The following is a 23,712-nucleotide window of genomic DNA, read 5'->3' as shown; positions in this document are numbered from 1 at the left end:
CTTTGGTGTCTGCCAGTGGACTATCTCTCATGCTGAGGTTTCAGGAGTCTTGGATGAGGTTGCTATTCAGGTCTGGTTTCCAGAAGACTTTCTAAGTGGCAGCTCTGTTGGGAATGTCCACGAAATATTTATTGATGATGATGGGAAGATTTCCCAGTGGGTTTGTTCCTGTTGATCAAGACCCCATGAAGTTTCATTTCTCTTTCCCTCCTACCTCAGTTGGAAACAGATGGCGAAGCAAAATATTTTGCTTCTATTAATAATTAAAGATTTCTGTGGGTGTCTTGGTCCATGGGAAGCGTTTGCAGCTTCTGTCTCTGTGAGGTAAACTTTCCTTGCATATCACAGCTCTCTTAAGCATTATTACTTTGTTGTTTAACTCTGTGGCTCTCTGAGAAGTAGCTAACACCCTTTGAAGCTCCCCTGCCTTTGTTTCCCGGGTTTACCCGTCCACCCTGGTTATTTTGCAAGAACAGTCTGGGCCTGGGAGTCATTGAGCATTTGCTTTGCAGCACTCACAGCAATGGAAAAGGAAATGGCACAACCCACTCCAGGATTCTTGCCTGGGAAATCCCATGGACGGAGGAGCCGGGTGGGCGACAGTCCAGGGGGTTGCAGAAGAGTCAGGCACAACTGAGGGACTAAACAACAACAACCCACAGCAAAAGCCCAAAAGGCTGTACATGGAAGATGCTGGCTCCGTGGTGCCCGTGTTCAGGCTGTGGTTTCAAATCATCACATTATAGGAAGAGGATGCACACTGGAGGTTCCCAAGAATCACTGTAGAAAACATCTTTATCGTTTGGCTAGGTGTTTAGCACAGAGTCCCTCCTACTGTCTGTAACTATGCTTTCTTGACGATGCAGGATCGATGTCTTGCATGTATATTTATTTACGAAGCAAAGCCACCAGTGTCCCCACCTCCTATGTTCTGCGTGCCCCTTCACACACTCCTGATGACTGCACTTATGTTTTATTAATTTCCCTATTGGCATTGCTTCTCATGGTGTCTGGCACACTTCAGAGTTTGATGGGTGTAATTGAATATTTATTGGAATAAATATCAGAAATGTTCTTACTTTGGCCTTAAAATTTTCCATTCAGTCTCTCAGTTGTGTCTGACTCTTTGCAACCCCATGGATTGCAGCATGCCAGGCTTCCCTGTCCATCACCAACTCCCGGAGCTTACTCAAACTCATGTCCATTGAGTTGGTGAGGCCATCCAACCAACTCATCCTCTGTCGTCCCCTTCTCCTCCTGCCTTCAATCTTTCCCAGCAAATTTTGGTTGAGGGAGAAGGTAAATAGAGTATTAAGCCAGTGAAAAATTAATTTCACTTACTTTGAAAGAATTCTCCTTAGTTGAGTTTCTGTTGTGAAGAGATGATGTATTTATGAAAAATTTCAGACTTACAAAAGAGTAGCTAATCATGTAATTAACTCCTGGGTTCTAGAATATCGAATTGTGTTTCATCCATTTACTCACTGACTCCCGCCCCCTGCTTTGGATGGTTTGGGAAGCAAATTCCAGACATCATATCTTTATCTACTAGTAGTACTTTCAGATAAATCTCTAAAAGATAAGGATGCTTTAAAAAAGAAAGACTTGAGGGAAGCATTTTCTCTCTAGCAATACATTTTCATGTTGCCTTGTAACTTTTGAAGAACATGCCCCCCCCCCCCCCCACTTTTTCCTTCGCATCTTCTTGAATGTGAACTGAGGATGTTATTTATAAAACCAGAGAGCTACCATTGCCTTTTTCACAAAGTTGATTCACGAATGACTTTCTAGGTAGAAAAGAATGATTTGACCCATTCTGACTGGTGCAGGAGGCCTGGAAATTTCGATCCTGGAAAATTCGATCTGTTTTAGAATTGTTTTCTTTGGGCGAGTCATTTTGGGTGTTTCCAGAGTTGGACACACGCCTGTCTGCAGTGCCTGGAGGGAGTCTCACTTGGGGTGTATATAAATAAGACTGAATCCAGATGCCTTGTCTATACACTGACTCGCTTGCAAATGAACTGTTAACAACTATCCCCAGGGTCCCCATGTGGCTAAGAAAACAACTTTGCCTGGGCACAGCTTTCTTCTGTCACGGTAAATCCTCTCTGGCCTTTCTTGTTCCTTTTCTTCTCTAATCACCTGTGTGTGTTGGAAATTATGTTTAAAGGCCTTTTGGACCTGATACATTTTCTTGGAAACCCGGTGCTGAAGAACCGAATGAATCAGATAAGCAGAAGTGAATATGTGGCTTATTTATTTCCAGTGAATGTAAGATACTCATGAGATGTTATTAATATGTTCAATGAATATAATTTGGGTTTGGGATATAAACATTTTAATAAATACGGAAATGTTACTTCCCCCTCCAGTAATCAACCTCTGTTATTCTCAGGGATACATGACAATATGTCAGTGGAGAACTAATCATATCTATTTACTATTGAACAGACATTTTCTCTTCTCGTCTTTTTGGTTCTAGGCACATAAACTGGATCATTCTGCTCATTACCTGCGCCTGAAATTTCTAATAGAAAACAAAATGCAGTACTACGTGCCAAAGCCTGAGGAGGACATTTATGAGCTGGTAATGTTTATGACTGTTATCTACGTACATTCTGTAGGAGACTGTTTTTAAGTTATATGTATGCTCATGCTAATTGTGGTTGGTGGAGTGGAACAAATTTTAAAATAAATGAGCCTCATTCCGTGCTCTTATATTTGTGGAGATGGCCTTAACCTATCACAGTATTTTTTTTGCAGAGTGGAAATGCCACCTTAGTTTATGCAAGGAACAGTTCTGTGTTACCATGAAAAATTGAAATCCAGAACTGACTCTCAGATAGAATTTTAGTTACTGTTCCTAGCTTTCCTTGCTGTGTTGACAGTCTTTTGTTTTAAATGGGTGACTCAAAAATGAGCTGGCTGTTGTCAGAGAAAAAGTACTAGCTCCGATTTCATATGACTTCCCCCTGCATGTTGAAATTGATGGGTAAAATCCTGTTAGGTGAAAAAAGCTGCTAACTAATTATATGTCCTAGCCTTCTGGAATTTCTGTAGCTTCCTAGGCATACTTATGTAGGTTTGAGTTTCCTGATGGGATTTGGTTTCTGAACTGGATCTGGATTTTTATTCTGGCTCTGCTGCTTAGTAATTATGTGATCTTGGTCACCCCCACCCACAAATGTGGTGACTAATACTTTGTAGGATTTTGCAAAGATTAAAGATCATGGTTCACATAAGTAGATGCTCAATAAACGGTGGTCATGGTTCCTTTTTCGTTAGCCGAGGGGTGCTTTTTTCAGTTCCAGAAAAGAAACATTTTGAGAGCCAGACCCCTTCTCTTGGAGTTTGTTCTTTCCTGTACTTAGTCATTTCTCTGGGGGGGTCACCGAACTGCTTGCCATGGGTCTGTGAATGATAACAGTATGACTTCAGACAGCCTTTCACCACGGGAAACAGAACTGAAAATTTAGACCTGAAAAGTCTCTTTTTGAAAAAGGGAAGCGTGATTTAAAATTTAGTCCCTTTAGTAGGGAATTGTGTTTCTAATCAACCTTTCTTGAGGTTTGCTTTCTCGGCAATAAAACATCAATTCTGAGCACATGGTTTGGTGAGTTTTGGCAAATGTATACAGACTGTTGTGTTTCCACCACTACAGTCATAATTTACATTTCTGTCATCTTAAAAATTCCCCTTGTGTCCCTTTAAGTGTTTTTAATGAAATATAAGAGAGGGCGTGCTTTTTATAGCATTCTTATCATGTTATGAAATAGAAGAACAAAATGACCATTTTTCAACCATCACTTAAATCATAAAGTTTAATGCAGAGAAAGGTACTTTTAACAGGGGCTGATTTATTTTTTTCTCTGGCATGGGGAAAGCCCTGACTTTGTGCTCTGTGAGTATAAGAAAGAAAACCCATTTTCTGACTTAAGAAAGGAAAGTGCTTTGCTGTTAACTCTGAAATAGCTGTTAGATCATGTAGTTTGTATCTCGGAGTTAATGAATCTTTTATATCCTAAATGACAGGGATCAAGCCTAAGGAACTTCCACGTCCTTCATATCTTATACACAGGTGAATGCTGAAGACATATCTTTTGAAATTATATTGACTTCCTTATTAAGTCTTGGCCATTGTGTGGTCTCATCCAGTATAGGAGACTAACAAGCTTACTGTTTGTTAACTACAACTGCTATGTACATATTACAATTGCTATTTAAAAACAAAACCCTGAAATACAGGAAGAGCATGGTGTTCTTTCTTGCCCAGTTGCAGAAGGTCTCCAGCTATGAGATTCCTGAGGAAGTAAATGCCATGCTCTTACTCACTCTGTTGTTCAGACTGCGAGTGAGTCCTGCTAATGGGCACCTCTATTTTCACCAAGATTTTAAACTTTTTGTTCTCAGGATGTCTTTGGCAGCCTGGTACAGCCTGCGGATCCCATTTTAGAATAATGTTTTCAGTTCCATGAAACGGAATACATAGGATTACCTATGGCCTAATTGTGTTGAATTAGTTATGAAAGATCTTTAAAAAATTATAGATAATACACATGCTTACTCATTAAATAATCAGACAGTGGTTGGTCTGACACCTGCCACTGTTCTGAAGTAGCGATGAGCATAAATAATATTTTGAGATATTAGCAGCAACTCGAATGTGGTGTAAAAATAACAGATTTCTGGTTGTGACAAGGTCACAGACACACTGCTCATGTTGCCATGTTTGTTGCTCCGTTCATTAATAATTGAAGGAGATGCTACGTTTCAGTTACAGGTTCGTGAATATAGAAATTTCAGGCTTTTTCAGCATCCCAGTTCACAGGCCCCTTGAATTATATCCATACATCCATGGTTTCCAATCTTGGCTTTTGGCCATTAAGCTGGGTGAGATGTCATTCCAGGGCAGAGGGTTTCTGAACACACGGTGTTCTAGATGCTTTTTGAGATTTTACAGATATTTTATTTATTGACCCTTACTGAACAAGCATCAGACCACTCATGGCTAATTGGTTTCCATAACCCGCCTCCATTGTATTTCCCATGGATGAACAAAACTCACAGACATTTAGAGTCCTGTCCTGAAAAGTGACTCATAGATGACTGTCCCCAAACATCTTATTCTCTGCTATTGTTTTGTCAAAAATTCTTGAGTTAGAAGTTCAATGCTGCTGTTGCTGCTAAGTCACTTCAGTCGTGTCCGACTCTGTGCGACCCCATAGATGACAGCCCACCAGGCTCCCCCGTCCCTGGGATTCTCCAGGCAAGAACACTGGAGTGGGTTGCCATTTCCTTCTCCAATGCATGAAAGTGAAAAGTGAAAGTGAAGTCGCTCAGTCATGCCCGACTCTTATCGACCCCATGGACTGCAGCCCACCAGGCTCCCCCGTCCATGGGATTTTCCAGGCAAGAGTACTGGAGTGGGTTGCCATTTATTAGCAAAAGTGTGTACTATATTTTAAAGATCTTTTTTTTGGGAGGGGGGCATCTGGTAGATTTATTGTCTGGGGCTGGGGATTCCTGTGCTTAAGAAAAGCTGTAAATAGTCAGTCTTCTACTTATGTATTATACTTACCTGCTTTGCTAATTATGGGCTTCCCTGGTAGCTCAGCTGGTAAAGAATCCACCTGGAATGCTGGAGACCCCAGTTCAATTCCTGGGTCAGGAAGATGACCCGGGGAAGGGAACAGCTACCCACTCCAGTGTTCTGGCCTGGAGTATTCATGGACTGTATAAAGTCGGACACAACTGAGTGACTTTTGCTTTCACTTGCTAATTATGTTTTAATATAAGCAATACCTGCTTGGCTACTTTTTCATAATTAGTTGGTTATTGGGTCCAATCTGTAGACTGATAATGAATATGGAGGCACTGGGTTTTTTTTTGAAAACCCATAATTAAATATGATTTTCTTAAAAAGACAAGTAAGAATAGAGTTTGCAACAACCCTGATCAATCAATCGATCGATTCATCCAGCAAATATTTATTTAGCGTTTGTTATGTGCCTGGCACCATGCTAGCTGTTCTAGGCACTGAGAGCAACAGGAAAGTTTCTGCTCTTTATGGAAAATATATCCAGGTTGTGAAGACAGATATAAAAACATGTAAATATGTTGACAAAAACAGGTAAATGGGTAGTATTTCCGGGGATGCCAAGTGCTGGGAAAGAAAAGGTTAGGACATAAATGGATAGAGAAAAATGGACATCTGAAAGTGATCATGCCGCTCCTTTTCGACGTGATGTATGAGCAGGGTGGTGAGTGAGGTGAGAAAGTGAGTCACAGAGGTGTTTTGGAGGAATGTGATCTAGGGTCAGAGAACAAAGCCGGGTAAGGCCTGTCAGGGGAAGGGGGTGGTGGAGGTGGTTTACTGTGTTTGAGTAGCATCAGTGGGGACGGTGAGTGGGGGTGGTGGTGAGGGGGTGTTGAATTCAGGAGGTGAGGGAGAAGAGGAGCAGGAGGGCTTGTCAGGCCCAAGTGAGAGGTGAAACCCCAAGAGACAAGGGCTTTATGTGACTCCTGTCTTAATAGGCTCACAGTGGCTAACGTGTGGCCCGTGAGCCTTGGGGAAGGGGCTGGGAGAGCAGAAGGCTGGTGAGCTGTTGTTTAGGCAATGCGCGATAGTGGCTTAGACCAGGCACCCCAAGAAGACCTGGTAAGAAATGAATGTGACATTCACTTGACAACTCAAGTTCCGGGGTAATCAGATCATTTTTTAACATCTGATGGTCTTTAATCTGGTTTTTGAAAACAAGGATAGTACGCATCATTGTTGATTTAATAGCATAGGGAATGTGTGTGATACTTTTTGCTAAAGATATGTTTAAAACTGTGGGATTTCAAAATTTCTGGTGTCAGATATTCTAATTGCATCAAAAATGTATTTTAAAGTGCGGATCCTTCTTGAAATTTTACATACCTTAGAGATTTAAAAAATCCAGTTTTTGTTCACCTGGCCTAAGGACCACACAGTGAAGGGTCCAGTATTATACGAAGTTACTGTCTGAGACTGGTGAAAAAACACAGATTTTCACACCAATTACAAAGAAGCGTAGGAGGCAACATTATGAAAGAATCGGAAAGCTTATTTACGAAGCTGAATTCCCACCGGATCTGTAGAAAGCCATTTGGAACTTTTCGGACATGATTAAAACAAATGGTGATATACTGCCACCTAGCGGGGAGAGTTTGGCTTTCAAGGAAATTGAAAAAAACTAAGGTTCCAAAGAAGTTGAAGTAATAAGTACATTTCACAACATTTTATTGAGCATTCCATGATACTGTAAAATATATCATAGCATTGATTATGTTTGGTAATATATAATTTTGGTGACTGTATTTTCTGAACTAAAGATCAGTTGTTAGAACTGATGCCTTCTAAATGCAGAATGCATTGGTATGGAACTTTTTCTGGAGTATATAGACAGAAGTTGATGGAAGGTGCACTAAATTAGGGTGTTCTAGAGGCTCTGGGCTTGTAGGGTCAACATTTCCAGCCCCTCTCCCACCCCAGCCTCTTGGCTTAGCCTGTTTCCAGGCTCCTGATTCCTAAGCATTCAGCTCACCTCTCCTACCTGTCAACTGCCGTGAGAAAGTGAACAAAAAGAAACCTGTTTTTTTTTTTTTTTTCATACTTGGCATGAATGAAATTATTCCTGGACAAATGAATAAGATGGGAGCAAGTTTAAATAATCACTGAGACTTCTCTTCAGTGCTCAAGAAGAGCCTTCTCTATTGACTTTGGCTCACAAGAGATTTTCCTTTTGAAATTAAATGACAGTTTTAAAAATTCCATATGAGCTTCTGACACATTTATTTGTTTTGAAACGTCTATCATAAATTTTCAGAGATGACCTTTGGCTTACTTACCTTGGGATTCCCTGGTGGCTCAGATGGTAAAGAATCCGCCTGCAGTGCAGGAGACCCAGGTTCGATCCCTGGATCAGGAAGATCTCCTGGAGTAGGAAATGGCAACCCCCTCCAACATCTTTGCCTGGAGAGTTCCATGAACCCTGGCTGGCTACAGTCCATGGGGTTACAAGGAGTCTGACACCACTGAGCGACTAACACTACAACTACTTGCTTACCTAAGAAATAAAATTTTGGGGGCGGGTATGGGGGAGTATAATTGGTTTACAGTGTTATGTTGGTTTCTGCTCTACAACAAAGCGAATCAGCCATATGTATACACGTATCTCCACCCACCCCCCTTCCCACCCGCCTGGGTCATCACAGAGCACCGAGCTGAGCTCTGTGTTACACAGCAGCTTCCCACCAGCTATCTGTTTTACACACAGTAGTGCATATATGTCAGAGCTACACTCCCAGTTCTCCATGGAAGTAAGGCTTGTACCCTTGGCTGTGGTACCCCTGAGTTCCACCAGGGGGCAGTCTGCGAGGCATTATACTGTAGCGGGGAGCACTTCCGCGCTGCTGCTGCTGCTGCTGCTAAGTCACTTCAGTGTCCGACTCTGTGACCCCGTAGACGGCCTCCCACCAGGCTCCCCCGTCCCTGGGATTCTCCAGGCAAGAACACTGGGGTGCGTTGCCATTGCCTTCTCCAGTGCATGAAACCGAAAAGTGAAAGTGAAGTTGCTCAGTCACGTCCGACTGCTAGCGACCTCATGGGCCGCAGCCCACCAGGCCCCTCCCTCCACGGGGTTCTCCAGGCAAGAGCGCTGGAGTGGGGCGCCGTCGCCTTCGGTGCTAGAACCACTGCATTCAAATCCCAGCTCCGCCCAGGCTGGCTTTCTGATCTTAGGAAAGTACTTTCTCTGCGCCTTTTTCTCTTCCTTTGTAAAATAGGGATCACATTCGTCTCATAGAGAACATGTGAAGGGTGAGAACACATGGAAAATGACACCTTCGTAAGTCACGGCCCACGATGATGCCAAGTGCACACACTGAAACGTGAAAGTGAAAGTTGTTCACTTGTGCGACTCTTTGCGACCCCATGGACTATATAAAGTCCATGGGACTCTCCAGGCCAGAACACTGGAGTCGGCAGCTGTTCCCTTCTCCAGGGGATCTTCCCAAGCCAGGGATCAAACCCAGGTCTTCCACCTTGCAAGTGGATTCTTTACCATCTGAGCCACCAGGAAAGCCATTTATGGTTTGAGGTGAGGTGAGGTGAAGTTGCTCAGTCGTGTCCGACTCTTTGCGACCCCGTGGACTGCAGCCTACCAGGCTCCTCTGTCCATGGGATTCTCCAGGCAAGAATACTGGAGTGGGTTGCCATTTCTTTCTCCGGGGGATCTTCCTGACCCAGGGATCGAACCCAGGTCTCCCGCAATGGAGGCAGACACTTTAACCTCTGAGCCACCAGGGAAGTGGATAACCCTAAAGAAGACAGAGAGCCAAAGAGCTGATGCCTTCAAACTGTGGTGCTGGAGAAGACTCCTGAGAGTCCCTTGGACAGCAAGGAGATCAAACCAGTCAATCTTAAAAGAAGTGAAGTGAAAGTCGCTCAGTCGTGCGACTCTGCGACCCCATGGACTATAATCCATGGAATTCTCCAGGCCAGAATACTGGAGTGGTAGCCGTTCCCTTCTCCAGGGGATCTTCCCAACTCAGAAATCAAACCCAGGTCTCCCGCATTGCAGGCGGATTCTTTACCAGCTGAGCCACAGGGGAAGCCCATCGAAATGTGAAGCATCAATTAAATTAATTGAAATAAAATTTCTTAATAAACCACCAATTTCTCTTATCTCTTTTCCCATTTTTTCCTTGGGTTTCCAAGAGATTTGACTGATTTATGTACTTAAGTTTTCTCAATACTTTTGTATAATTTAGTGACTAGAAGAGAATATTGTCATTTATATGATTTTTTGTCTGTTTCAGTGCTGTAATTTTTCTCTGCATGTTGTGATTTTTTGAGCAAAAATGGCATATGAACAGAAGCAGAGGGATTTCTCCTATTTCTGTGGATTCCATATCAAGATCTTTATAACCTCTTCTTGATGTTAATGTTTTTCCCTAGTACTGGAGATTTTTGATTACCTTAGCATTATTTTTCAGGTCGGTGATAGATGTAGGGTGGGAAAAAATTATATATACAAAGTATGCCAAAAATTATATATACAAAGTATGCCAAGGAATCATTAAGAAACTGGAACTGTAGCTAAATTTGGGAATATAAGTTTTTAAAAGTTTCCACATTTAGTCTTAATGGTGTCAGTTCAAGAAAAATACTGGGATGTGATGAGAATTTGATGTTAAGTGTCAGTTGTGAAAAAATAGATTTACAAATTGATGACTGTTTCTAATAAGTTATTTATAATGTAGTCCTAATTAGGTTTCTCTTTGTCATTTTCAGCTGTACAAAGAAATTGAAATTTGTCCAAAAGTCACTCAGAACATCCAGATTGAGAAGTCAGATACAGCTGGTGATAATTATGGTATGTTTATTTTTCTTTGATCTTTGGTGTTCTTCACGTGAAAACAATTCCTGCATAAACATGTACTTATTTACAATTCAATAAAACCTTTGGGGACCATTTAAAACAGATAACCCATCTGGCTTCTGTGCTTTGCCGCTCAGCCAAACTGAGGGGGGACATAAAAAAGATATTTACGCTCCATATGATGAAGACTTCAGCTTTAAGTTTTGTAACTTTAATCTTCTTGGTTTTCCTGTCATAAAAAAGGAGTGGATTTATTGAGAATAGATTATTTTATATTATAATGTAGCCTAGTAAGGAAGAAGGGCTTCCTAGGTGGCTCAGTGGTAAAAGAATCCGCCTGCCAGTATAGGAGACATGAACTTGATCCCTGGGTCAGGAAGATCCCCTGGAGATGGAAATGGCAATCCAGCCCAATATTCTTGCCAGGAAAATCCCATGGACAGGGGAGCCTAGTGGGCAACAGTCCATGGGGTCACAGAAGAGTCAGACACAACTGAGTAACCGGACAACAATAACAAGTAACGAAGAAATTATCCTTTCGCACCTCTATCCCCCAGAAATGTATTGTTCTCCATCCCTCACAGATGATGATAAAGGAACTTACTTTGATGTGAGTTGGGGTGCCCTAGACCATGGGGTCGCTAAGAGTCGGATACCACTGAGCGACTTCCCTTTCACTTTTCGCTTTCATGCATTGGAGAAGGAAATGGCACCCCACTCCAGTGTTCTTGCCTGGAGAATCCCAGGGACAGGGGAGCCTGGTGGGCTGCCGTCTATGGGGTCACACAGAGTCAGACACAACTGAAGCGACTTAGCACCAGCACCAGACCACCCTTAGGTTTGCCAATTCACTGAGAAGACTCACTGCACTTACAGTCGTGTTCATGGCCACGATTTATTACATCAAAACTCTACAAAATAACATCAGTAAGAGGGAGAGGCACGTGGGGTGAGATGCTCGGACACCAGGTGCAAACTTCCAAAAGTCCAGCCCAGTCACACGGCAAGTCTCAGCAGCGAGCTGAGACAATGCGTGTGAACTGCACTGTCTAGTAGGAGGTTTGTTAGGGATTCAGTGCCCAGGGTTTTGGTTAGGAGGCTGGTCACATAGGCACCCTCAGCCTCGCATGTACCAGGACTCCAGCCTTCCAGGAGGAAAGCAGGTGTTCGGCGTAACCCACACTGTCTGTACAGATTTTTAGACACAATGAGCTCCATCAGGGTGTTGGGAACCCTCCCAAAATCCAAGTTCTCAGATTTCAGGCAGGAGTCAAAGTTGTAAGCAGGCCGTTTTTCAAAGAGCAGCAGTCAGGCCCACTCCGTTAGGGCTTTCCTACACAGTTGTCTGATTCTGGTGTCATTAAAAATGGAATATTTTCCGTGGATTCAACACTGGTCTGCTTAGGATTACCCTTGATGACTTGGACCGTAGAAGAGTTGCTGCTTGAGTATAACACGTAGGGAAACCCATACTCTGTCGGGGTAGATTAGCCAGGCGGGGCGAGGTTAGCTGAGGCAGTGGTAGTCACTGAAGCCCTCTGGGTCCGAACAGTGGAATTCTCTCTCCTGTTCACCCTGCCGCCTCTGGGTTGGCAGCGACCCTTTCTCTCTGTTGTTCTCACGCCAGGACCTAGGCCTGGAGCAGCTGCCACCTGGGACATTGTCTGTTTCTTGGCAGAAGGCAAAGCGGGGAGGTGGGGAACCAGCCACTGGCTCATTCCCAGTATACTCTTCAAAGCAAGTGACTGGAGCCAGGGGTTGGGTGGGTAGGCAGAGAAGTGTAGGCCTACAGGGTGCTGGAAAGAAGGAGGACTAGGGGAGTTTCCTGGTGGTTAGGAATCTTCCTTGCAATGCAGGGGACCCTGGTCTGATCCTTGGTCGGGGAGCTAAGATCTCACATATACAGGGCAGTTAAACCTGTGTGCCGCTAGAGAGCCCACCCGCTGCAACAAAGACCCGGTGTGGCCAAAGAAAGATATGCATGTTTTTTTTAAAAAAGAGAAGGACTAGAAAACCATGAAGAAGGCTGAGTGCTGAAGAATTGATGCTTTGAATTGGGGTCCTGGAAAAGACTCTTGAGAGTCTCTTGGACAGTAGGGAGATCAAACCAGTCAGTCCTAAAGGAGATCAACCCTGAATATTCATTGGAAGGATTGGTGCTGAAGCTCCAATACTTTTGGCCACATGATTGGAAGAGTTGACTCACTGGAAAAAACCCCGATGCTGGGAAAGATTGAGGACAGGAGGAGAAGGGGATGGCAGAGGATATGATGGTTGAATGGCATCACCGACTCAGTGGACATGAATTTGAGCAAGCTCCAGGAGATGGTGGAGGACAGAAGAGCCTGGAGTGCTGCAGTCCATGGGGTCTCAAAGAGTCGGACATGACTTAGCAATGAAGAACAACAGAATACCTGGTGAAAAAATACAAAATTTACTGCATATCCTTGCTTACCATTTCTCTCTGAATTAACTTATTGGGCTTTTTAGCATTTGAAAATCTACAGACCCTTTACTAGGCACCAGAACCTTCAATATTCCTCTGTAGCCTCTCCCGCAGGCAGAGGCTTATTTGAACCTCTCAGACCACTTTCACTGGAGTACTTTGTCCTAATGAGGAAAACCTAACTTCCGACCCCTGGCCACTTAAGTTATACTTTCCTGCTATTTTACTTCTTGACCTTAAAACGAGAGACATCATCAAGCTAGCAGATGTTTTTGATGGCAAGGGATAAATGTGTCTGAAAGGCCTATTATTGTAGCAGAAGCGTGACCTCAGTAGTAAAAGCTGTAATCGGTGCTACAAATTTGTAGCAGTGCTACAAATAAATGTCTGGGTCCTTCGAACTGAAATGCACCATGTCAGTTACTCTTTTTTCTCTGGTTTATTTGATTTCTCTTGAGTAAGAGAGGAATGTAGCAAAAAGCAAGAGATCTGAGTTTCAAAGTTCTTGGAGTCAAACTCCAAGATAGACTGGTTTGGGGGCCTCCGAAACAGAAACGGCCAAAAACTGCTATCTTTTTATGTTATTGTTCAGTTGCTAAGTCATGTCTGACTCTTTGCTATCCCGTGGACTATATAGCCCATGAGGCTCCTCTGTCTTTGAGATTTCCCAGGCAAGAATACTGGAGTGAGTTGCCATTTCCTTCTCCAGGGTATCTTCCCATAACAGGGATCAAACCCATGTCTCTTGCGCTGGCAGACAGATTCGTTACCAGTGAGCCACCAGGGCAGCCCATATTTTTATATTTTTAAAAATTTTATTTCTTTAAAGTTATTTCTATTTTTTTTGGCTTTGCCGCATAGCATGTTGGATCTCAGTTTCCTGACCAGGGGCAAACCCATGCCCCTTGTAGTTGGAGTGCAGAGTCTTAACCACTGGAATGCCTGGGAAGTCCTTATACTTTTTATTAAAGTGACTGAAGTAGTTACAGAACCTGTTTCCATTCCCACACTGAAGGGGTTACAGGGCATCAGAAATCAACCCAGAAGGTATTGTCCGCTGTGCTTCTCACGTGACCTGACATAAAGAAGCAGGGGTCCTGTCCTGGACTTTCCCTGCTTTTGTAAATGACAAAGTCCCATGCTTGGAGAGTGTGGTGGTATCAAACGAGGAGTTTCTTGATGCTTAGTCTTGCTTTCCATCCTTATGTTGCTGTTGGTTGCATCCTGTCTGTACTAGTTCCTGGGCTTCACCTTGGACAGCCTCCAGTTCAGTTCAGTTCAGTCACTCAGTTGTGTCCGACTCTTTGCGACCCCATGGACTGCAGCACACCAGGCCTCCCTGTTCATCACTGACTCCCGGAGTTCACTCAAACTCATGTCCATTGAGTTGGTGATGCCATCCAGCCATCTCATCCTCTCTCGTCCCCTTCTCCTCCTGCCCTCAATCTTTCCCAGCATCAGGGTCTTTTCCAATGAGTCAGTTCTTTGCATCAGGTGGCCAAAGGATTGGAGTTTCAGCTTCATCATCAGTCCTTCCAGTGAACACCCAGGACTGATCTCCTTTAGGATGGACTGGTTGGATCTCCTTGCAGCCCAAGGGACTCTCAAGATGCATAGCTAATAAGCTCAGGTAACCCATTTACTCTCAGTGTCCAGTTCACGTTGGCTTAGGTGTTTCCACAGAAGTTAAAAGAGTCCCCTGGTCTTAAAGGTACTCAGGAGTCTAAAGTCAGCCCATCTTTCTCCGACATTTACATCTAAGAGCAGCTTCCTGCTATACATCAGTTTCAGTGTATGTAAGTTCCTAGCACGCATCAGCATACAAACCAGATACCACTTTCTATTGTAGAACACTTCAGGGAGGAAAATATGACTTAATAATCCCACTGACGAAACAAATGGAAAGATTTAGCACTTGCCTAATTTCTCATCCTTCCCTCCACCTCAGCCCTCAGGACTCTCTCAGACCTTGTTGTTGAAGTCAGTTCACATAGTTTTGTAATAGACTAAGCATGATCGTCTAGGCAGCCTTGAAGTGGAAGAATGCATCATTTCAGCAACTGAGCATTTGTTTTTCTCTGGGGACTTCTTAGACTATTAGATTTTTGGTCTTGAGTCCCCTCTATGTCAGCAGGCATGCCTGCGCAGTTGCTAAGTCATGTCCAGCTCTTTGCGACCCCATAGACTGTAGCCCACCAGGCTCCTCTGTCCATGGGGATTTCCAGGCAAGAATACTGGAGTGGTTTGCCATTTCCTCCTCCAGGGGATCTTCACAACCGGAGGTCAAACCCACATCTCCTGCGTTGTCTGGCAGGTTCTTTACCGCTGAGCCACCTGGGAGCCCCCTTCTCTGTGTCAGTGGAGTCTACGTTTTTCTCACTTTCTCCATTTCACTGTGTCCTGGATCTGGTTTTGAGTCCTTCTGTTTTGTTTACTGTGTTGTCATGATTTTTCTTTGGTCCTCAATTTCAGTATGAAGAAGCTTCTGGTTATTCAGGAAATGAGTCTGTCTTTTTTGGTTTCTTCACTTAGTTTTAATCACCTCCTTCATTTTCATGACCATATGTCACGCATGGTGCCTCTTGGTCTCTGTAACTCTAAGCCTTTCGGTGGGGTGGGTGCTTTGGCTTTACATGGACTAACTTCTTCTGTTTCCTGTGGCCATCATTTTAGACGGTATTACATATGTTTTCTTGGAATTAGATTGTTGCTATCCTTAAAAACTAAAAATAGAACTACCTTGTGCTGTGCTGTGCTTAGTTGCTCAGTTGTGTTGGACTCTTTGCAACCCCACGGACTGTAGCCCGCCAGGCTCCTCCGTCCATGGGGATTCTCCAGGCAGGAATACTGGAGTGGGTTGCTATGTCCTCCTCTGCGGGATCTTCCCAACCCAGGAATCAAACCTGCTCTCCCACATTGCAGGCAGATTCTTTACTGTTTGAACCATCAGGGAAGCCCAAGAATACTGGAGTAGGTAGTGTCTCCTTCTCCAGGAGATCTTCCCGACCCAGGAATCAAACCAGGTTCTCCTGCATTGCACGTGGATTCTTTACCAACCCAACTACCAGGGGTCCAGCAATCCCACTCCTGGTTATATATATCTGGAAAAAATGAAAACTCTGATTCAGAAAGATACATGCACGGCAGTGTTCATAGCTGCAGTATTTACAATAGGATAGAGATACAGTGAAATAATACTCAGCCATGAAAAAGAACGAACTATTTCCATTTGTAGCAACGTGGATGGGCCTAGAAAATATTATGCTTAGTGAAATAAGTCAGAGAGAGAAAGACAAATACAATGTGATATCACTTATATGTGGAATCTAAAAGCTAATACAAATGAACAGATATTTGTTACTGTAGGAAATGGTTAAAATTCCCACCTACCCCCCAGTGTGCAGACTGTTGACATCTTGAAGTAGAGACTGCTCCTTGGGAGTCTTGACACCTTTAGTGGTAAAGAAAGAAAGCCGCAAATGAATACCTCAGCCTTCTGCTCTGACTCTGGTTTAAGGTGACTTGCTGTAGGCTCTCAGCACATCACCTCTCCGGACAGTGTGTTCATTTTATATTTAGTAGAAGAAAATTTGAATTAGAAGTATAATTTAAAGATTTGGTCTCAGCATTTTATAAAATGATAGCATTTTAGAAAGGAAATGCCTGTATTTTAATGGGTTCTAGTCATCCTTTCCCTGATATAGTCCTCGATTCCATATCTATTCTAACAGATAAAAGGAGAAGAAAATCTCTGTGGAAGTACAGATAAATACCACTGTGTTAAGGCTAATGTCATCTAAATGGCTCATGTCTAAAATTATTTTTATTTGAGGAGAATTTAGTGTTTTTAACCTTCCTCCCTTTCATTTTGGCTGTGTTGGGTCTTTGTTGCTGTTCAGCTGCTTTCTCTAGTTTTGGAGCACGGGGCTACTTTCTAGTTGTGATAGACAGGCTTCTCACTGGGGGGCTCCCCTTGTTGTGGAGCACAGGCTCTAGGCAAGCAGCTTTCCACAGTTGTGGCTCCCAGGGTTAGTTCCTTGAGGCATGTGGGATCTTCCCAGACAAGAGATTGAACCTATGTCCCCTGCATTGCACGGTGGATTCTTAACCACTGGACCCCCGGGGAAGCCCTGAGTGGGACTTCTTGAAGAGTCTTCTGAAAGTTAGAAGTTGCTGTAAGAATGGAATTTAAAATACGAGACTAAAAGACTCTGGAAAGTCCTCAGGTGTGAGCTTGTCTTGTTCTCTATCTGAGGGAGTTATGGTCCCCTCGTGGGTGATGGCATTTGGTAGTTTTGCCTGTCTGTGGGTATCTATTTCCTGCTTCTGTGAATGGTACAAAAAGAAAACATGTGTTCATTTGACACAGTCTGAGAAGTCTCAGTGAATCCCTGGGCCCCAGTCCATTAATTAATTATTCTATTTTGTTCTTGGCTTTTTTTTAAAAACCACTATATTTTTCTCTGCCTAAGCCTTATTTTTCTCCCAGAGAAGAAACCATGTCCGATATTTATAGTTGCATTAATTTTCATTGCCCTTTTAGGATTATCTGGCAAAGTATTTTATCCTGAGGGAAAGTAGGTTTTGGTTGTGGACTTTCCATTGATTGATCAGAAAGAGTTTTATATGAGAAACAGAAGTGACCAAGGCTTGTAGCCATGGGATTGGGAGCACTTAGAACTTCAGGGCCTTGTTCTGCCTTATTTTTTGAAGGATGTTGCAAAGCCCAAGGTTAATTAACTGAGCTCTGGAAGTCTGGATGAGTATAAGATAATCTTATGATCTGACACTAGGAGAATGTGCAATCCATCAGTTTCAATATGAAAAGGATTTGTAAAATGTGTCGCTACTTATCCTCGTTTGGTGCTAGCTGAATTTTACTAAATTAAAGCAGTGTCCACGTGGCACTGCATAGGTGAACGCACATGGTACAGGTGTTCTGTTCTGACATGTCCTGGGACATAGATTGACAAAAAAGAGAAAGGTCAAGGGGACCCAAATGAGATAAGCTAACTGTTTCTCTTTTGTGTGGCAGAGAGAACAGTAAAAAAAAAAAAAAAAAAAAAAAGCAAAACTGGCATTAACTATCAAGCAAGGCAAAAAACACGGTCATTTTTTTCCACTTGAGTTGATAGTTGGTTATATGGAGATAGATGTACTTGGTAATATTAATTTTTATTGCGGCTTCATTTAGAGTTGTCTAAAAATACTTTTTTCTGCTTTGTGACACAGTACAAACAAGGAAAGACTATAACCCCAAACAGTGAGCATGCCAGGCTCACCCCGGATTCTCTCTGTGTTTGCTCCACACTCAGAGGGTATGAGTGTTACCTGCTGTCTCACTCTGCTGTCTCTGTTTCCCAGGGTTTTCACTTTCTTCTGTGGAAGAGGATGGTGTTCGAAGGCTCTACGTGAATAGTGTAAAAGAAACTGGCTTAGCTTCCAAGAAAGGTAAGTTGTTAACCATCTTGTCTTGACTTGTCTGTCTTCAATTCCCTTTTGGATTTCTCTGGTTGGCGAATGAGAAAGATCAGCTCCTAATGTTCATCTCTGAAGAGTCTTTAAATGTTGTCGCAGTGAAAACACTTCCAGGGAATATGAGTATTTTTTCCATCAGCTCAATTGTGCAAGGAATGTTGCCTTCCTGGATTTTAAATCTAATTCTGAGCCCATTTCCATGGAGTTGGTGGGAAATTCCCTTCGAATCAGAAGGGATTGTCTTTCCCTACCATCTGGGGTGGAATGAAAGTCTTGGGGGTCTGGTTGGAGCTGCTTGGGAAGACCCCTTTGTGCTTTGGTGCACACTGCTCAAAGCTGACACTGATCTTCACCTTAGCTTGCAAAGCTCCTTCATGTTCTATTGCTGCCATTCATGGGGGGATCTTTGTAGAAGTTGAGAACTTCGGGGTTCAGGATCCAGGCTTCTTGCCCTCAGTAGAGAGCTCTTGTCTGCTATACCTGCCTGCCCCTCTACAAAAGCTCCTAGTACAGTCTGTCTAGGCTACTTGTGGAACCCCAGCACTCCATCCTTTTTCTACTGAGAAACTCTTCCTAGATTTTCTTTTTTTTTGGCTTCCTATGTTAGTTTCCTAAGACTGCAGGAACAAATCACCACAAACTGGGTGATTCAAAACAACAGAAGTGTATTCTCAGACAGATCACGAGGCTAGAAGTTTGAAATCCAGGTATTGGCAGGGTCATTTCCTTCTGAGCCCCTGTAGGAAGAATCTCTTCCATGGTTCTCTCTAGACTCTGCTGGCTGCTAATAGCCCAGGGCATCCTTGGCTTCTAGCCGCATCACTCTGATTTCCTCCTCTGTCCTTACCGGGAGATCTTTCCTGCGTGTCTCCCTTTCTTCAGATGACACTCACCAGTCGTTGGGTTTAGGACGCACTCTACTCTCATATGGCCTCATCCTGACCTGATTACACCTACAGAGACCCCCTTTTCAAATAAGGTCACATTCTGAGTGGACATGACTTTTTGGGGAGACATTCTTGGGCTTCCCTGGTGGCTCAAGTGGTAAAGCGTCTGCCTGCAATGCAGGAGACCCGGGTTCGATCCCTGGGTCAGGAAGATCCCCTGCAGAAGGAAATGGCAACCCACTCCAGGATTCTTGCCTGGAGAATCCCTTGGACAGAGGAACCTGGTGGGCTACAGTACATGGGATTGCAAAGAGTCAGAAACAACAGAGTGACTTTCTTCTAGCTTTTTCTTCAAGTCACTATGCTCATTGTAAATGAATTGGGCAGGTAGGTAGGGCTTAAACTCCACCTTCATTTCATTCTTCTTGCTATGGAATTCTGGCTTCTTTCAGGCAGTGGCAAATTCACACCCACTGAATGTACAAGTTAAACGTGTCTCAGTCAGTCTGCTTGGATGTGATACCTGTGTCTAGTTCTGCTCAGGGATGGCTGAATGAAGCAGCTGGGAATGGATGGAAGGCAGACTGACCTTTCTCCCTCCTTCCGCTTGCTGGGGCAGCTTAGTTCTGGGTGTTCAGCTGGCAGGGTCCCTGTGCTGCTGACCTAGCCCTGTGTTGTCAGCATCAGAGAAGTGCTCCCTGCAGTCTTGGCTCTGCACAGAGATGACAAGCGTGTAACCCATGGGAAATAAAGTCCAAGTAATGTACCCGCTGCTAACTGCCATGGGTGTGACTGTTCCTTCATTTTTCTTCATTTTTCTGTGTTTTCAAGACCAGAGGCAGCCAGTTTGGTTCCCTTACTGAGAGTATCTCAGCTAAGAGCAGAGGTGGTGGGGTTTATTCCCCTTTGAACCCCAAACTGATTTTTATCTCTTTCAGCCCTGCAGTGACTGTGCTGGGTGCGGGGGTGGGGAAATACGCTGCCCTGGTTTCAGTCACATCCTGTTTTAGTCCTTTGAATCCAAGAACCCTGGTGTTAGATGAAAACAACGGTTGAGTGCTGCAACCCCCTTTTCCCCTATGACGCTCTTCTCTACAGAGGCAAGAGGGATGTCCATTCGCCCACGTGGGTAACAAACTATCCCAGTACCCGGCCTGCAGAGGGCTGTGTTGGGAGAGAGGTTTGGGGTTGTGGTGGTTGTTCAATTGTGAAGTTTTGTCCAACTCTTTGTGACCCCAGGGACTGCAGCACCCCAGGCTCCTTTGTCCTTCACTGTCTCCTGGAGTTTGCTCAGGTTCGTGTCCCATGAGTTCAGAGATGCTGCTGTGGTACTCGGGGTATTTGATGTTAAAGCATAGCCTCTGTGTGAAGGTGATGCAGAGCTAGCCAGTGTTGGAGAGCTCCCGGTGGACCATACAGACTCTGATGGTAAAACATCCTTCTCCTCCAGCTTCCATCCTCCATTTAGCCTCCTTCTTTATAGCCAGCCAGAGGAGTTCGTGATACGTGTTGTGTTACAGCTGCTAAGTCTTTTCCAAATTTGACCCTTGCAGATCCTTCAACAATTCATTAGAAGGTGGAATAAACTCTGGTCATTGCCCTCTGGACACCATCCCGATGCCAGTGTTTTTTTAAAATGACCAGAATGTGATACACACCAAGGGGAGTCTGGTTGGTGGCTTGCAGCCTAATTAGAACTGAATATTCTGTCAGTCATTGAGTCTACACTTTATTATTGTTAGCCACCATGGGCTTTTGGCCTGGAATGGGCTGACGCTTAATTCCCATATTCCTGCTGTCTCTCTCTCTCTCACCCTCTGCTCCGTGTTGGATCTCACGTTGACTGTCCTTGTAGAATTGACTTTTGAAATCAGAGTGTGTTTACCTGTGTCTCTGTTCATCTTGGGCCCGTTGTTCTGCTCTTGGAATCCTCTGAGGTTGGGATCGGGCATCTTTTATTGCTGCCATCTAAATGTCTTCCTGATGGCTCCATAAGACAGAGCCTGGCTGAGAAGGCATTGCTCTAGAACTCTCTAGACAGATCGGACATTTCACAACTTTTACCCATGGGCAAGTGGGGAGTATTTTTGAATAGGTTCAAAATGAAAAACAAAGTTTTCCTCTTTCTGCTACCAAACATTAATAATGAGAGTTACTGTCTGTTGAACATCTTCAACATGCCAAGTGCAACGTGAGGAGTTCTACATGGATTATTTCGTTTAGTCTCATTTAAACCATTACCAGTATTCTTGCCTGGAGAATCCCCATGGACAGAGGAGCCTGGCGGGCTACAGTCCATGGGGTTGAAAGAGTCGGACACGACTGAGCGACTAACACACTTTTTTCAGGAAACAGAACTGTTTTCTGCCACAGTTCCGGAGGAGAGTCTGAAGCCAGAGTGTCTGCAGGGCTGGGGTCCCTGGGAGGCTCTGGAGGCCGTCGGTGGGTAGGGGCCCTTTCTTGCCTTTTCCTTCTTCTGGTGTCTGCTGGCCTGTGGCAGCATCACTTGCTCTCCATCCTCCCCTGACTTTCTCCTCTACTTTCTGTGTCTTTCTTTTGTGTCTGTCCCACAAGGATGGTTGTCACTGGGTTTAGGACCCATCAGATAATCCAGCATGGTCTGATCTCAAGAGCTTTTACTGAAATACAGCTGCAGAGATCTGTTCCCAAATAAGGTCCCATTCCCAGGTTCTGGAACACGGACATACTTTTTCCGAGGTTGCCCTTTAACCCACTATACACTCGTATTCAAACAGTCATACAAACCTGGAAATTCTTTTTTAAAAGTTATTTAAAGAAATCAATTTGTTTTTTGGCTGCATGGCTTGTGGGCTTTCGTTCCCAACCAGGGATTGAACCCAGGCCGTTGGCAGTGAGAGCGTGGCGTCCTAACCACTGGACCACCAGGGAATTCCAGCCAACCTGGCGATTCATTTTAAAAAACAAAACAAAACTTGCAGATGTTTTTAGTTTTTGTCCTTTCTTCTTTTTCTCCTTCTATTGCGGCCTCTGATACCTAACCAAAGGGGTTGTCTCCAAGAGAAGACTTCAAAGATGACAACTGCCTTTCACATGTGGAAGTTTGGTATTTTCAATTCAAATGTTGTCATGCCAGAATCTTTCACCGGAAGTGGAATGGTTAGTCTCCTAGAATTCCACCTCTGGCATGGAGAGAAACTTGCGTTTCTCTCCCATTGCCTTCTCACCCATGATGTTTCCTCGAGTATTTTTATGACAGAGAGTTGATTTCAAGTGTTTTGGAAACCTGAGCAGAGCTGGCCTTGAGGTGTGACCCGGGGAAGCTGGGAAGTGAGAACTTCTCTGCGGAATCAGAGTGAGACTTGCGGACGCCTAAGGGGCTGTGTGGCTTCACACTGGGTGAAGATTATCCTTTGCCTTTTTGCCCTTCGGTCACACCCTTTTTACAGATTTGTTTTTCCACATTAGTCTAGAAAATAAGAGTCAACCTCTTTCCTTCTTCTTAGCTGAAAGGACCCCATGTTTTGTCCCCTGTTCTTCCCTAACCTCTCCCTTTCTCACACTGCTGCAAAGTTCTTTAAATGTCAGGCAGACCTGCCCCGAGTCAGTCACAAGTTCCTGTTCTCCGAGGCTAGACTGGTTCACGGCTACTCCTCTGGGTCCCAAGCTTTGGCAGCTCCCCAGAATGCTTTGCAAAAGTAGCAGAACCTTTTGGGACCTTCAGAAGGCCACTCACCCCAAGGTCCTGATGTAGTTTTATATAAGAGGTGGTGGTGGTAGTTCAGTCCCTCAGTCATGTCCGACTCTTTGTGACCCCATGGACTGTAGCCTGCCAGGCTCCTCTGCCCATGGAATTCTCCAGAAAGAATACTGGAGTGGATTGCCATTTCCTCTTCCAGGGGATCTGCCTGACCCAGGAATCGAACCTGAGTCTCTTGCATCTCCTGCATTGGGAGGTGGATTCTTGACCACTAGCACCAGCTGGGAAACCTGTATAAAAGGTGGTGGAGGGGGGAGACAGGGTGTGGGGAGCAAATATGATTGCATTTGGTTCTGTAAACTCATCCCTGAATGTATTTCGAATGAGATGACCTTCAGTGATTATAGCCGAGGAGAAGCCTGCATTGTTTCCATAGCAACGATTTTTAGGCTTTAGCTGACTGTGCACACGTGTCCATGGTAGACAAGCATGTACATGGCACACGAGTTGCTGAAATCAGGGCGCATTGCCACGTCTCCCCTCGAAATGGGGGGACAATAGCCAGGATAGAGCACATGAGCTTTCCCGGTGGCTCAGATGGTGAAGAATCTGCCTGCCGTGCAGGAGACCCAGATTCGATCTCTGGGTTGGGAAGATCCCCTGGAGAAAGGCATGGCAACCCCTGGCGGGCCACAGACCATGGGATCACAAAGAGTCAGACAGGACTGAGAGGCTAACAGTAGAGCACATCGATTCAAGAAGGGATATGGTTGTTTGGTCAGTGTGTTCAGGGCAGCTCAGGCCTGCTGTGACATC

At 44.3% G+C, this 23,712-nt stretch overlaps 1 protein-coding gene across 5 annotated transcripts in view; it reads left to right on the top strand.

The window, feature by feature from the left end:
• TIAM1 (TIAM Rac1 associated GEF 1) overlaps positions 1-23,712 on the top strand; it is a 309,949-nt gene that overhangs the window by 211,889 nt on the left and 74,348 nt on the right. For all 5 annotated transcript variants that reach the window (XM_040227933.1, XM_040227927.1, XM_040227925.1 and 2 more), the window contains 3 exons: positions 2,483-2,587; positions 10,319-10,400; positions 18,217-18,303. In XM_040227933.1, the coding sequence (XP_040083867.1) occupies positions 2,483-2,587; positions 10,319-10,400; positions 18,217-18,303 (274 nt within the window). The remainder of the gene's footprint in view (positions 1-2,482; positions 2,588-10,318; positions 10,401-18,216; positions 18,304-23,712) is intronic.

Source organism: Oryx dammah, unplaced genomic scaffold, assembly GCF_014754425.2.
Source record: "Oryx dammah isolate SB20612 unplaced genomic scaffold, SCBI_Odam_1.1 HiC_scaffold_2, whole genome shotgun sequence".
NCBI lineage: Eukaryota > Metazoa > Chordata > Mammalia > Artiodactyla > Bovidae > Oryx > Oryx dammah.
The sequence above is the reverse complement of the archived record's forward strand: the minus strand, read 5'-3'. Positions and strand labels throughout refer to the sequence as shown.